This window comes from Bubalus bubalis, chromosome X (genome assembly GCF_019923935.1).
Source record: "Bubalus bubalis isolate 160015118507 breed Murrah chromosome X, NDDB_SH_1, whole genome shotgun sequence".
NCBI classification, from domain to species: domain Eukaryota; kingdom Metazoa; phylum Chordata; class Mammalia; order Artiodactyla; family Bovidae; genus Bubalus; species Bubalus bubalis.
In genome coordinates, this window is record NC_059181.1 from 91,422,832 (window position 1) to 91,436,534 (window position 13,703).

Consider the following 13,703-nt stretch of genomic DNA (forward strand, 5'->3'; position numbering starts at 1 on the left):
TCAGCCCTGGGATTTCTTTGGAAGGAACGATGCTAAAGCTGAAACTGCAGTACTTTGGCCACCTCATGCGAAGAGTCGACTCATTGGAAAAGACTCATGCTGGAAGGGATTGGGGGCAAGAGGAGAAGGGGACGACAGAGGATGAGATGGCTGGATTGCATCACTGACCCAATGGACGTGAGTCTGAGTGAACTCCGGGAGTTGGTGGTGGACAGGGAGGGCTGGCGTGCTGCGATTCATGGGGTCGCAAAGAGTCGGACACGACTGAGCGACTGATCTGGTCTGATCTGATCTGAGGGTCACTTGAAAGGCTTCAGATTGGTTGTTTGGCTCATGCCATGCTAGGAGTGTGTGTGTGTGTGTGTGTGTGTGTATTTCTGTGTTAATATAGTTAATGTAATGTAATTCAATCGTGTCCAACTCTTTGCAACCTTGTGGAATGTAGGCCTCCAGGCTCCTCTGTCCATAGGAGTGTCTCACTGGCCCAGTGAGAATACTGGAATGAGTTGGCATTTCCTCTTGAAGGGGGTCTTCCCGAGCCAGGGATTGAACCTGCATCTCATGGGTCTCCTGCATTGCAGGCAATTGCTTAACACTGAGCCACCCATGTATAGCCATAGTTAATACGAAAGGCCCTTCTGTGGGCTTAAGAATTTTTGGAGGTTCACTATAAACAAAAAACACCTCCTTTTGAGATAAGCCTTTTTTGGTGCATACTCTTGAGTCCATGTCCCTGCCTCTCATTATGGTCCAGGTACCTAGGGCCCTGAATTTACTCCCCAAGTGGCCCCATGTCCCCAGCCCCAAGAGGCATGTGTGTGCCTCTTCACTGAGTCTGTGCTTCTGAGGGTTGAGTGGCACAGTCAGTGCTATACTCTCAGGACTGAGAGAAATCTAAGAGGTGGTGGCTTTGTATACAGGCCACAGGACAAGTGGGCCACATTATCCACATAGATGTACGTGACGCCTCTCATGGTGAGGGAGGAACCTCAGCCTTGCTTCACTGAAGGTTGCTGAAGCTCTAACATGTCAGGCTTCTCTGGGTCTCTGAGAGATGGTCCCTAAATCAGGTCAGGGACAAACCCTTTCCTGTTACTCTGGGTGTTTGTGGGTTTCCCTATTTTCACATGTATTGAATATATTCTCACTGAGTCCTTCAGCCTTGAAAATTTGGGGCTTCTTTAGGATAAGACCTGTCTTGTACCTATCTGCCTCAGCCAGGAAAGGTTAGGGTGTTTTGATCTTTTCCTTGGTTATGGCTCCATCTTCTGAAAGGATGTGATCCAAAACTCTCCTTTATTCCACTACCTGGGAGATTACCACTGGGAGAAAAAGAAAGGGGTATGGTGGGTGCCAGAGATGGAAATGATTTTCTGTTACCACTTAGGGATAGTTTAATGATACTACAGTTAGTGATGAAGAATCACTGTACTCTAAGCTCCCTATTTTCAGATGCTTGTAACTGCAAGGAATACAAAGGAGTACACATTCAAAACTCTTAACATGGCAGGGCTCTTGGAAAATGATGTTTTGTGAAATGTGGTATTATTAAGTCCTCTGTGATATGAATCACATAGTATTATAGCATAGGTTTTGAGGCATGAAATTTACATTTCTTAGAAGTCTAAGCAATGGTTTATGTGCGCTTAGATGAGGAATTGATCTCATCACCAAATCCATGAAGAAAATCAGTTTAAAACTATTCCAAGAGGCACCTAAAACTTAGCTCTTTTTCTCTCCCTCTCATTCAATTTGTTATGTACTCCAGTGCCTTTATTTCCATTTCCCACCATATTTTAGTCCCCATCAGTTCCTTATCAATTATGAACTATTTCGTATATACAGAAGATAATACAGCATATATGTAAGGTATATCATAATAATATAAAACCTGTTTACCCATCACACAGCTTGAAAATTAGGACATAGCCAATGCTTTTGAATCCTACCTGTGCCCTCCATGATTCACTTTCTCATTCCTTCCCAGAGGTAACAACTATCTTGAAGTTTATTAATAATTCACTTATTTATACATTCACTGCATGGACATGTTCCTTCAAATTACATTATTTCTTGTCCATTTTGGAGTGTATGCAAATATAATTATCCTAGATGTATTACTTGTGTTTCTCCCCTCCCCCATCACCCTGTGTTGGTGAGATTTATGTATATTGATGTGTACAACTTATAAGTCAGTTTTCATTGCTGTACAGTTATCCATCATATGAAAATCCCACAATGTGTCTATTTCCTGTTTGTGGACATATGGGTTGTTTTCATTTTTATCTTTTTGCAAATCATTGTGCAGTGGACTTTCTCATTCATATTCCCTGATGCCCATCCATGAGAGTTTCTCTCGATTCTCAGTTGAGGGCAATTTTATACACAATGCCCCCCAACCAAGGAACATTTGATAATGTCTGGAAACATTTTTGGTCGTCATAACCGAGGATGTGCTGCTGGCACCTAGTGGGTAGAGGCCAGAGACACTGCTAAGTACCCTACGATGGACAGGACAGTCCACAACGCAGAATTGTCTCTTCCAAAATGTCAACAGTTGAGAAGCCCTGATCTCCAGTACATTCATAGACATGAAAGTCCTGGATCATAGTGTGCGCCCAAGTTCTGTTGCAGGGCAAAGCCAGTTCTGACCCCATGCTGGAACTGTTCCTTTGACTTGTTTTTCATTGCTTTTGTTCTAGTCATACACAATGGCTGCCTCAGAGAATCCTGCCCCTCTGCCTAACTGTTAAACTAAACTGCTTTTGTTCAAGACCCTATCCACATGTGGATGACTGAAAGGAAGAAGTTCAACATCTCCTTCCCGAGGCCTGCCATTCGAAGAGATATTGACAACATTTATGGGCTTTTCACTTTGTTTCCTCACCTCCTCCCACCTGATCTATAAAGGAATCTTGTATCCAGACCCTGATAAGATGGTTATTTTGAGACATTAGTCAGCCATCTGATAGGTCGGATGGCTTTCCAGATAAAATCGCATTCCTTGCCTCAACACCTTATCTCTGATTCGTTAGCCCATCGTGCAGGGAGCAGAGCAAGCTTGGGCTCAGGAACAGTTCAACTGTACCTGTTGTTGATTAGTCGTTAAGTCATGTCCGACTCTTTTGTGACCCCCATATACTGTAGCCTGCAAGGCTCCCCTGATCATGGAATTTCCCAGGCAAGAATACTGGAGTGGGTTGCCATTTCCTTCTCCAGGGGATCTTCCTGGCCCAGGGATCAAACTTGCATGTCCTGCATTGGCAGGTGGATTCTTTACTGCTGAGCCAGCAGGGAAGCCCCTCAACTTTACTAGGTAATCTCAAGTATCTTTCAAAATGATTGTACCGGTTTATATTCCCAATAGCAGGAAATGAGAATTCTACTTGCTCCACATTCTTGCCTACTTAGAGCATAATTACTGTCATTATCTTTTTTAAGTCGTAAGATTTTTGTTTTGTTTTTAATATTTATTTGACTGCGTTGGGTCTTGGTTGTGGCAGGTGGGATCTTTGTTCCAGTGCGCGTTGTGGCACGTGGGCTCAGTAGTTGCAGCTCTCTAGTTGTGAGACGTGGGCTTAGCTGCTCAGCAGCATGTGGGATCTTAATTCCCTGTGTGCATGTCTGATTAGTCATTCAGTTGTGTCTGACTCTTTGAGACCCATTGGACTGTAGTCCTCCAGGCTCCTAAATCCCCAAATATTGGGATTCTCCAGGCAATAATACTGGAGTGGGTTGCCATGCTCTCCTCCAGGAGATCTTCCTGACCCAGGGCTCGAAGCTGCATCTCCTGTGTCTCCTGCACTGAAGGAGGATTCTTTTTACCCACTCACTAGCTGTTGGGAAAGCCCCTTAGTTCCCTGACCAGTGACCAAACCTGCTTTTCCTGCATTGCCAGGCAGGTTCTTAACCATCAACAACCAGGGAAGTCCCAACAATATATACTATATGAGGCCATTGTTAAGGGCCGCCCTGGTGGCTTAGATGGTAAAGAATCTGCTTGCAGTGCAGGAGACCTGGGTTCAATCTCTGTGTCAGTCTGTCCTCTGGAGAAGGGAATGGCTAACCACTCCCGCATTCTTGGGGCTTCCTTGGTGGCTCCGATGGTAAAGAATCTGCCTGCGATGCAGGAGATCTGGCTTTGATCCCTGGGTCAGGGAGAACCACTGGAGAAGGGAATAGCAACCTCACTCCAGGATTCTTGCCTGGAGAATTTACAAAATTTAAAACTGGCCTGCATAAATAGATGATACGAGTATACAAAACAGCTGGGGGAATGAAGAAAAAGAATGAGAGACTTGTGGGAGGTGGTCATTTTTATTTAACTCAGGTATTTACAAGTTAAAGAACTCTTTTCCTGAATAATACCACATAACTGGCATAATCAGGAGGGTGGGAAGCGAGGAAGCCACTGGACTACTCTGTTTCTGCTGAGACCATCACAGATTTTGGCTGCGAGACCACACTGACTCCTTCTCCATCTATACAGTCAAAGTAGATGTCTCATGCCTTGCCTTTTGATACCCACAAAGCGAGGAACTGTACCCCGGGGCCTCTATTGTCACTGATGCAAAAGAAGTGAAATTTTATGAGCCCACACTCACTAACAGAAAACAGAAACCACAGGAGAATCACGGAATACACCTCATTCTCCTTCCAAGTCTCACGGGTGTTTCTTATCTACTTGGAAGAAGCTTATAGTCATGGAATCTAGGCCATCCAGGCAAGACGTCAGGAAAGGTAGACTTGGTTTCCAACTTCTATCAAGACTTACCTGGTGTAATTGGGATTGGGATGGAGTCAGGTGAGCTAATCTATGACATTTGCCCCAGGATGTAAAACTGAAGGTGGAGATGCCAGTTTGGAGGCCATGGTAGTAGTCCACCTGAGAGATGATGGTGTCTTGGATCAGGGTGACAAAAGCAAAGGTAGTTAGGAAGTGGTTGGATTTACATTTTACTCAGAAAACAGGACTCGCCTGTACATTATGGCAGGGTTGAGGGAAAGATAAAAAAAAGCCTGAGGATCAATACTTCCTTTCACTCCTGTCCTAGACATCCAGTTTTCTTTGCAAACCCTCAAGCCTGGTCTAGGAGCCCCTCTGATGTATATCACCATATCATGTGTTTGGGAATTCCTTGTTTCATCATCTGTATTTCTACTACACAGTCATATCCCCAGGGGTCGATGTATGTGACCCTCTGTACATGGGCATAGCATTCAGCCGCAAAAAGGAATGAGAGAGGCCAGACACAAAAGGTCACATATTGTAGGATTTTATTTCTCTCAGCTATCTAGAAAATGTAAGTTCATAGAGGTAAACAGAAGATTAGTAGTTATCAGAGCCTGGTTGCAGTGAGGGGGAAATGGAAAAGGACTGATTACTGGCATGGGGTTTCCTTTAGGAGTGATGATTTATTTAGGGACAACAGAGAGAATGGCTGAGAAGCATTGTGAACGTACTAAATGCCTGTGACATTCACCACAATAGTGCAATCATATTTTTAAACATAAAAAGCGCTTATTGGCTTAAGACTTCTGCAAATAGATTGGGAATTGACTTCAACAAATGCTGGGCTTCCTTTGGGGCTCAGCTGGTAAAGAATCCTCCTGCAATGTGGGAGACCTGGGTCTGATCCCTGGATTTGGAAGATCCACTGGAGAAGGGAATGGCTACCCACTCCAGTACTCTAGCCCGGAGAATTCCATGGACTGTGTAGTCCATGGGGTCGCAGACAGTCGGACATGACGTGACTGAGTGACTTTCACTTTCACTTTTCAGCAAATGCTGAAATGCATGCTTTAGGAAAACGCTTTGAACATAATACTGGGGAACAAAATAGAGGAATACTTGAAGATATCACTAAATTTTTAAAAGATGCCCCTATAGGGTTAAGGGAGCTACTGAAGAGAGCCAATAGATGTATTTGCCTCAAGAATTTTATGATTGTGGTGTTTCAGTGCTCCAGATGATAGCAGCCACGCTCCTAACATATCCCCTAGTGGGCATAGGCACTCGGACATATGGCTCATAAAGTTAAATTGAGTCTTTGTCACTTAGAAATGGGCTTGACAGCTTGGGACCCAATGGACTATCCCCATTGAAAATATTGAGTATGAGCTAGGTAAAAGAAAAGAAGGCCGGTATAAGGGGTGAAATCTATAATGCATAAGCTCTATATAGGGCAAGGTTGATTATCTTCACTGTGTCTCCTACTAAAGGCCATAACTCCCAAATACCATCACCTGGGAGATGGAGTGGGTAAACATTTAATATATGAATTTGGGAGGGGGTGTCACTGTTTAGTGTAGAGCAGGTGATTAGCCCAGTCATGAAAAGAAGTCTCTCTTCACTTCTCGGAGCCTTGAAGTGAATTGGGGAGCCCCGATGAATCCCTTTTCAGCTCCTATTTTTACTCCTTCCACTCTCCAGTCTCCATTCTCGAGGCATCCATGTCAACTTGTATGTTCTTTTCTAAGTAACTTTAGCAACATTAAAACCTGCAAAGTCTCTTTCTGTCTCTCACAGGAGGTTGAAACAGTTGTTCATATGTGATCTATGCACTTTATCTTTTTTTCTTTATATTTACATATATATAAAGAAAATAAATAAATAAATAAATATATGTGTGTATATATATACGTACTATTGATGTATAGTTGACTTACAAAGTTCCAGGTGCACAGCAAGGTGATTATATTATACATACACACATATATTATTTTTCAGTTTGTTTTCCATTATAGGTATTTCAGGAGATTGACAAAGGGACTACAGTTCCCAGTGCTATATAGTAAAACTTTGTTGGTTGTTGCACACCTTTTTTTTAAAATTAGAAATCTAGCATTCTATTCATACTAAGTCAAACAAGTGGAATCAAAATGTCATAAATTTTTTAGTTAGGCAAACATTAATAAGTTTTCTAAAATATATATTATACGTACTAGTGTGTAGCTATTATTCACTTAATACCATTGTTCCATGAGTGGTCAACACAAAAGTAGGAGAGTTCTATACCACCAAAGATACCATTTAATAGAAAAACCTGACACATATCAGAATTATCTTAGAATTTTTTGAAAAATGCCAAGGTATTGCTTTTATTCTCCAAAGCTACAGCTATGTTGCTAATGAGCAGCCATGCTTAAAATCGACTGGACCATATGATGACCTTTTAGTTTTACGTAGTGTGTTTCATTTTTTCTATTTCATATCCAGTGCTCCCGTTTAATTCAGTTTATGTTTTCCAATTTCTCCAGCTCTTACCTTTGATGTTCTTTCTCAAGGCTTTATGAACTTTTTAAAATAAGTGTATCTGTGATGACCTGAGCTGACACAAGGTGGCAACTGGGGACCACACCCAGCTTCCCATACCCCAGGGTGCCGCCTGTAGGGACATTGCCATTTCGTTTTTGCAATGGTGCAATGTAAAGGACAGAGAAGGCAATGGCACCCCACTCCACTACGCTTGCCTGGAAAATCCCATGGACGGATGAGCCTGGTACGCTGCAGTCCATGGGTCGCTAGGAGTCGGACACGACGGAGCGACTTCACTCACTTTTCACTTTCATGCATTGGAGGAGGAAATGGCAACCCACTCCAGTGCTCTTGCCTGGAGGATCCCAGGGATGGGGGAACCTGGTGGGCTGCCGTCTATGGGGTCGCACAGAGTCGGACCCGACTGAAGCGACTTAGCAGCAACAGCAGCAGCAGCAATGTAAAGGAAGGGACTCCTGAGGGCTCAAAGTATGACCTGGTGCTGGAAGGCTTCCATGCAATCTGAAAGCCTTGATCACTCATTGGACGGTGGTCATGCCAATCCTTGCCTCCTGGCAAATGAGCTTAGAGCTGGCGCTGGAGGAAGTGGTCGCGGTTGACCCTTCCAGCTCCACCTACCGTCGCCAGCCCATCAGGGTCTTTCCCGCCTTGTCCACCGCCAGCTCAGCTTCGGTCTTGGTGGGCCGGTCTGCGGGCCACCCCCTCACCATTCCTGTTGTGGGGCCCACACCAGCAAGTCGCAGACTCCTGTTCCCTGTGCAGCCGACGTCTCTGCTGTCCCCACCCCCACCCCGCGGTCCCACTGCCAACAGCGTCTCCTCAGCGCAACACTCAGCCCGGCGGCCGCCATCTTCCCCACAGACCGCACTGCAGGACGATCACTGTCTGGCACGTCTCTCCTGCCATGTCTGCCATAGAGGAGCACTATTGGATCCCAGGTGGCCCGGAGAGAGCTGGTGGCGGGGCGGGCCGTGACCCCAGTCTCCTTGGGGTCCAAGCATCTGCTTGGGAGGGGACGGAAGGAGTCGAGGAGGCCACGGCTCTTCTGGCTTCCTTGGAGGTCTCCAGAGCCCTTCCCGGGGAGCAGGGTTGGCCACAGGCCGCAGTGGAAGAGGAATGTGGTAGAGAGCCGTTAGAGGACGAGGAGATGGAGGAAGATGTAGAGATGCAGGAGGACGAGGAAGAGGGTGAGATTGACTTCGACTTGGAGGACGTGGAGGAGGAGGAGCACCTGTCTGGAGAGGGCGAGGAAGAGGAGGACGACAGTGAGCAGGAGGGTGCGGCAGGGGTTATAGGCCTTGGGTTCTGCGTGGAGACGTTTGGGCCCCTGTTCTGGAGTGACGTCGACTCCTTTCTACACAATTTCCATGGCAACAAACGTGTCCTGTTCCGGCCTCCCACTGACCGCCTGATGGCCAGGGGCCGCTCCCAGCCACCCTCGGAGCCTGGAGAAGGTCCGGTGCCTCCTCAGGAGCAGGAAGACGTGGGAGAGGGAGGCAGAGTCTTGCAGGGTGAGTAGCCGGTGGAGGGCGCTCCACCCTGGGAGCTGCGGGATCCTGCGGAGGGGGTTGCTTCCTAGAAGACAGAGGAACCAGCAGTGGAGGCCGAGTTCTGGGCGAGGAAGCCCTGACTGCTGCCTCTGAGACTGGGAGGTTGAGGCCTGTGATCCCGGAGGGGCTGAGGCGGGCAAGTGGTGGCTGAGCCCTTGTGGGGCCATTGAGCTCAAAGGCAGGTAGGTCTCTAGCTGTCACGCAGTGGGTCAGAACTCTCACAAACCTCCGGGCACAATTGACACAAGTGGAAGCCCAGTTCTGTAGACCTTCATGGTCTCGAGAAAAAGCATGCTGCCTTCTACCAACCTAGAGGCAAACAAGTGGCATCCCTCCCTTTTGGTCAACGGCTTTAACAAATGTGAATATTCTCGGTAGGAGGATCTGAGAAAATGATGACATAGCACAGGGGCACTTTTCAGCGACTGAGGAATCTGTGAGCGTCCCCATAGAATTTGTCTTTAAGTCAAAGGAGCATTTTTTCCCTTGAAGTTCCGACAAACCCATACAAAATGGTACCAGTATCAAATGATTCGGATCCCTTCTCCAAAGGGGCCAGAAATAATCAGAGAGATCTGTGTGCCGATCTACTGGAGAGAGGGGGAAAATGTTTGTGAAAATTGTCAAGCAGCAGACATGATGGGAGGCTAGAAATGTATCCAGGTATTATTTGTTGTTTCTTGTATTAAACCTATTTCTCTTCTCTCAGGCCTAGACTCTGCTGCTGATTTTCAGTTGGGATATTTTCCCTGCCAACTTTGGACCCCAATGTCTGCATCATTCTGCCCCAATGATGACGGTGAGGATCAGTATGAAAACACTGATGAAGAGGAAGAGGCTGGAAAGGAAAAACCTGAAGGACTCTGAATGGATGTGGTCTCAGCAAAAAGCAGCTCTGGATAATACAGGTATTATTGTATAGGCTTTCGTACGACATAACCATTCCTGACACATACCTGTTAAAAACAGCTTTATATTTTTTAATTTTTCTTCTGTAAAGTAAATAAGAAAATTGTTGAAATTTAATTTTGGAAAAACAGTTTATTGTTAATAATGAATTCTAGATAATGTAGGAGGCAGTGTGTTCTGAAATGTATTTCATTTATTGCCACAAGTCCTTTGTCCTGTAGCTTTAAGTCTACTACAGATGGGAAATTTACCAGACCTGGAAATGGAGACCAGTGCTTGTTTAGAGAATGGTCACCAGAAGCAGCAGCTACAGTGACTAGGCCATGCATTAGCTGGGTCATCATCACCTGGCCACAGAATTGTAGTCTCTTGTACTGGCAATGACTTTGAGAAAGCGATTCCTTACAAAGTAGTGAGATGTTAAGGGTTTCAAGAGAACTGCACTTCAGGATTGATTCACAAATATTAGTTCAATTTAGATTTTTTATTCAAAAGAAAAGGAAACTAGTCTCAGTAATATTATTGGCTGTCACTGAGTTGGTAATTAAATCTTTGTTTCGCTTTCCTCTATTCATTCATCTTTTAGTCTCTCTCACTCATTCTCTCACTCTTTCTTAGTTTTCATGCATGTGGATGTTTGATAAAGCCTCATCCTCATTTTACACATGTGGAAACTGAAGGTCTGGAAATATAAGGGATTGATGATTTGTGCAAGGGAACACCAGTTTTTTAGGGGGAATGGCTTATTTAAATAACAGTGTGGCCTTTCAAGGAAACAGCAAGCATTTATAGTGGTGGGCAAGAGGGAGATAAGTTTTGCGTGAGCAATGAGGTGCACCCTGATCACCAAGGGTCTGGGTCACAAGAAGAAAACATTGAGAAAACAGATGTAGATAGTGTTGACTCATATTTAGAAAGTCACTGCATGTTATTCAGGTACAATTGTTAACTGGCTCTTATTTCATCCTACAGTGGGAAGGCATAGAAAAAGCAGACAGCAAAAGAAAAGATGAATCTGTTCTTCATGGATATTCTTGTTTTCATTAGCCTGAAATACTAATTTTGTTTCAAAGTTTCAATGCCCCAAAGTGATACTAACTACTGACCTCTGACTTGACTCTTACCTTTTACAGATAATGTGATAGTATTGTTCACATTGGAAATAAAAGCTTGTTTGAAAGTAATAAGCTGTAGTTTTGTTTTGTTTTGTTTTTTTCCCATAAATACCACTGACTCAAATCTATCATTGTTCTATTTATTTTGGCCCACCTTACTGTCACTGAAAGGGATTACTTTCCGCTATTTGTCAAGCCTGTTTTAAATCCTTTTATTGCAGCCCCAAATAAATTAAAATATACGATTGTAAATAATTTGCGTGATGGTGCCCTAGCCTCTACTATATTTTATTGAAAGGAACTGTTGGATGACCTAGCTTGCCTGGAACAGCAGCATCAGCATCAGCTGGGAACTTGTTTGCAATGCACATTCTCAGACCCTGCTCCAGACCTACTGAGTTGGAAATTCTGAGGGTAGGCCGCTAGCCATCAGGGTTTTACAGTCCTCCAGGTGCTACTGAAGCACACTGAAGTTTCAGAACCACTGCTTTAGAGCAGTGGGGGAAAGGTGTACTACACCCACTGCAGGATCATCCTTAATTCACTGACTTGGTACTGTTGCAGGTAAACTAAACAGGGTGGTAAGATCTGGACTTAGGAAGACACTAGAATTCTCAGGGGCTTGAGACACAAAGAGGGGTGTGTGAGTGTCCTAAGGTTACCGTAACAAATTGCCACAAACCAGATGGCTTAAGACAACAGAAATACGTTATCTCAGTTCTGGAGGCCAGAAGTCTGAGGTCAAGGTATCAGCAAGGGCGGTCCCTTCCGGAGGCACTGAGGGAGAATCTGTTTCACGCCACTCTCCTAGTTTCTGGTGGTTGCTGTCAGTCGTTGGCATCTCCATCGTCACATAGCGTTTTCCCCTGTCTGTTTCTTTGTCCTTTCTCGTCTCATAAGGATATCAGTCACACTGAATTAAGGACCCACTCTAATCCAGTATGACCTCATCTTAACTATTATACCTGCAAATATCCTAGTTCCAAAGAATGTCACATTTACCGGTTCAAGGGGGAAAACTTCAACATAACTTTTTAGGGGGACAAAATACAGCTTATAGCAAGGGGCAAAGGTTCAGGGGTCGAAGTGACAAATAGATAAAACCTACTTCTGAAAGGGGAAAGGCATTATGATACCATACATATGTGAAGTTTAAAAAGATGCAACAGTTCTTATATCGATTATAGGTTCATATATTTGTAGTAAAAGGTATAACTAGGAGTGATGCATACATATGTAGCATGCAGAAAGGTGTGTATGAAAACAATAACCTCATTTATGACAGTGGTTAAATCTTATTCAATAGAGGGAGATTTCAAATGGGGAGAGGTATAATGGGTTTAAATTTTATTTGTAATCTTTTGTTTTTAAGATGAGCGATGGTTGCATGGGTGTAGTAATCTCTGTACCTTGGTCTAGGTCTGAAATATCTCCTCATCTAAAGAAAATTGAAAGGAGAAATGGGCCTAATATCTGGAACTTACTGAAGGAAAACTGTAAAGTGCTATTTGAGCAGAGTAGCGAGGATCAGAGGAGAGAACCAGGGGTTTGGGGTAGAAGGCCTTATTTCTGTATTTAGTTCAGGCCACTTGAATGCTCGCTAGTTAGCAGCAATACCTTTTCCTATTTTCTGTGCTAGTTCATCTCATATCCTTGAGTATATTAACATTATTTATTAATGTTTCTCCCCGACTCCCTCAAGTGTGAGCTTCGGAACTTATAGGCTTCTATGCGTCTCTTCTAAAGCATTGTGGTTTCTTCTTCATAGGTGCTTCATAAAGGTTTGTTAAAGTGAAGTTAGTATAAGGTATCCACAACCCTTTTCCATGACTGTGGTTTTGTCATTTAAAAATGTATTATCACAGAGTATTACTTATGGCTAGAACAAAGAAAAAAGGCACAAGACCTTTTTTCATTGTTGCTTAATGAAATAACAGTCCAAGTAGAAATTTATCCATGTAGTGTCACTTGGACTGCAAGGAGATCCAACCAGTCCATTCTGTAGGAGATCAGCCCTGGGATTTCTTTGGAAGGAATGATGCTAAAGCTGAAACTGCAGTACTTTGGCCACCTCATGCGAAGAGTCGACTCATTGGAAAAGACTCATGCTGGAAGGGATTGGGGGCAAGAGGAGAAGGGGAGGACAGAGGATGAGATGGCTGGATTGCATCACTGACCCAATGGACGTGAGTCTGAGTGAACTCCGGGAGTTGGTGGTGGACAGGGAGGGCTGGCGTGCTGCGATTCATGGGGTCGCAAAGAGTCGGACACGACTGAGCGACTGATCTGGTCTGATCTGATCTGAGGGTCACTTGAAAGGCTTCAGATTGGTTGTTTGGCTCATGCCATGCTAGGAGTGTGTGTGTGTGTGTGTGTGTCTGTGTATTTCTGTGTTAATATAGTTAATGTAATGTAATTCAATCGTGTCCAACTCTTTGCAACCTTGTGGAATGTAGGCCTCCAGGCTCCTCTGTCCATAGGAGTGTCTCACTGGCCCAGTGAGAATACTGGAATGAGTTGGCATTTCCTCTTGAAGGGGGTCTTCCCGAGCCAGGGATTGAACCTGCATCTCATGGGTCTCCTGCATTGCAGGCAATTGCTTAACACTGAGCCACCCATGTATAGCCATAGTTAATACGAAAGGCCCTTATGTGGGCTTAAGAATTTTTGGAGGTTCACTATAAACAAAAAACACCTCCTTTTGAGATAAGCCTTTTTTGGTGCATACTCTTGAGTCCATGTCCCTGCCTCTCATTATGGTCCAGGTACCTAGGGCCCTGAATTTACTCCCCAAGTGGCCCCATGTCCCCAGCCCCAAGAGGCATGTGTGTGCCTCTTCACTGAGTCTGT

General features: G+C 44.5%; 1 protein-coding gene across 1 annotated transcript; it reads left to right on the forward strand.

Moving 5' to 3' along the window:
* The first annotated feature begins 7,790 nt into the window (after positions 1–7,790).
* Positions 7,791–10,922, forward strand: LOC112582362 (tau-tubulin kinase 1-like). The gene is made up of 3 exons (XM_045164403.1): positions 7,791–8,790; positions 9,539–9,737; positions 10,711–10,922. The coding sequence occupies exons 1-2, from the start codon at positions 8,184–8,186 to the stop codon at positions 9,694–9,696; spliced, it is 765 nt and encodes a 254-aa protein (XP_045020338.1). The 5' UTR covers positions 7,791–8,183; the 3' UTR covers positions 9,697–9,737; positions 10,711–10,922.
* Positions 10,923–13,703: the final 2,781 nt, after the last annotated feature.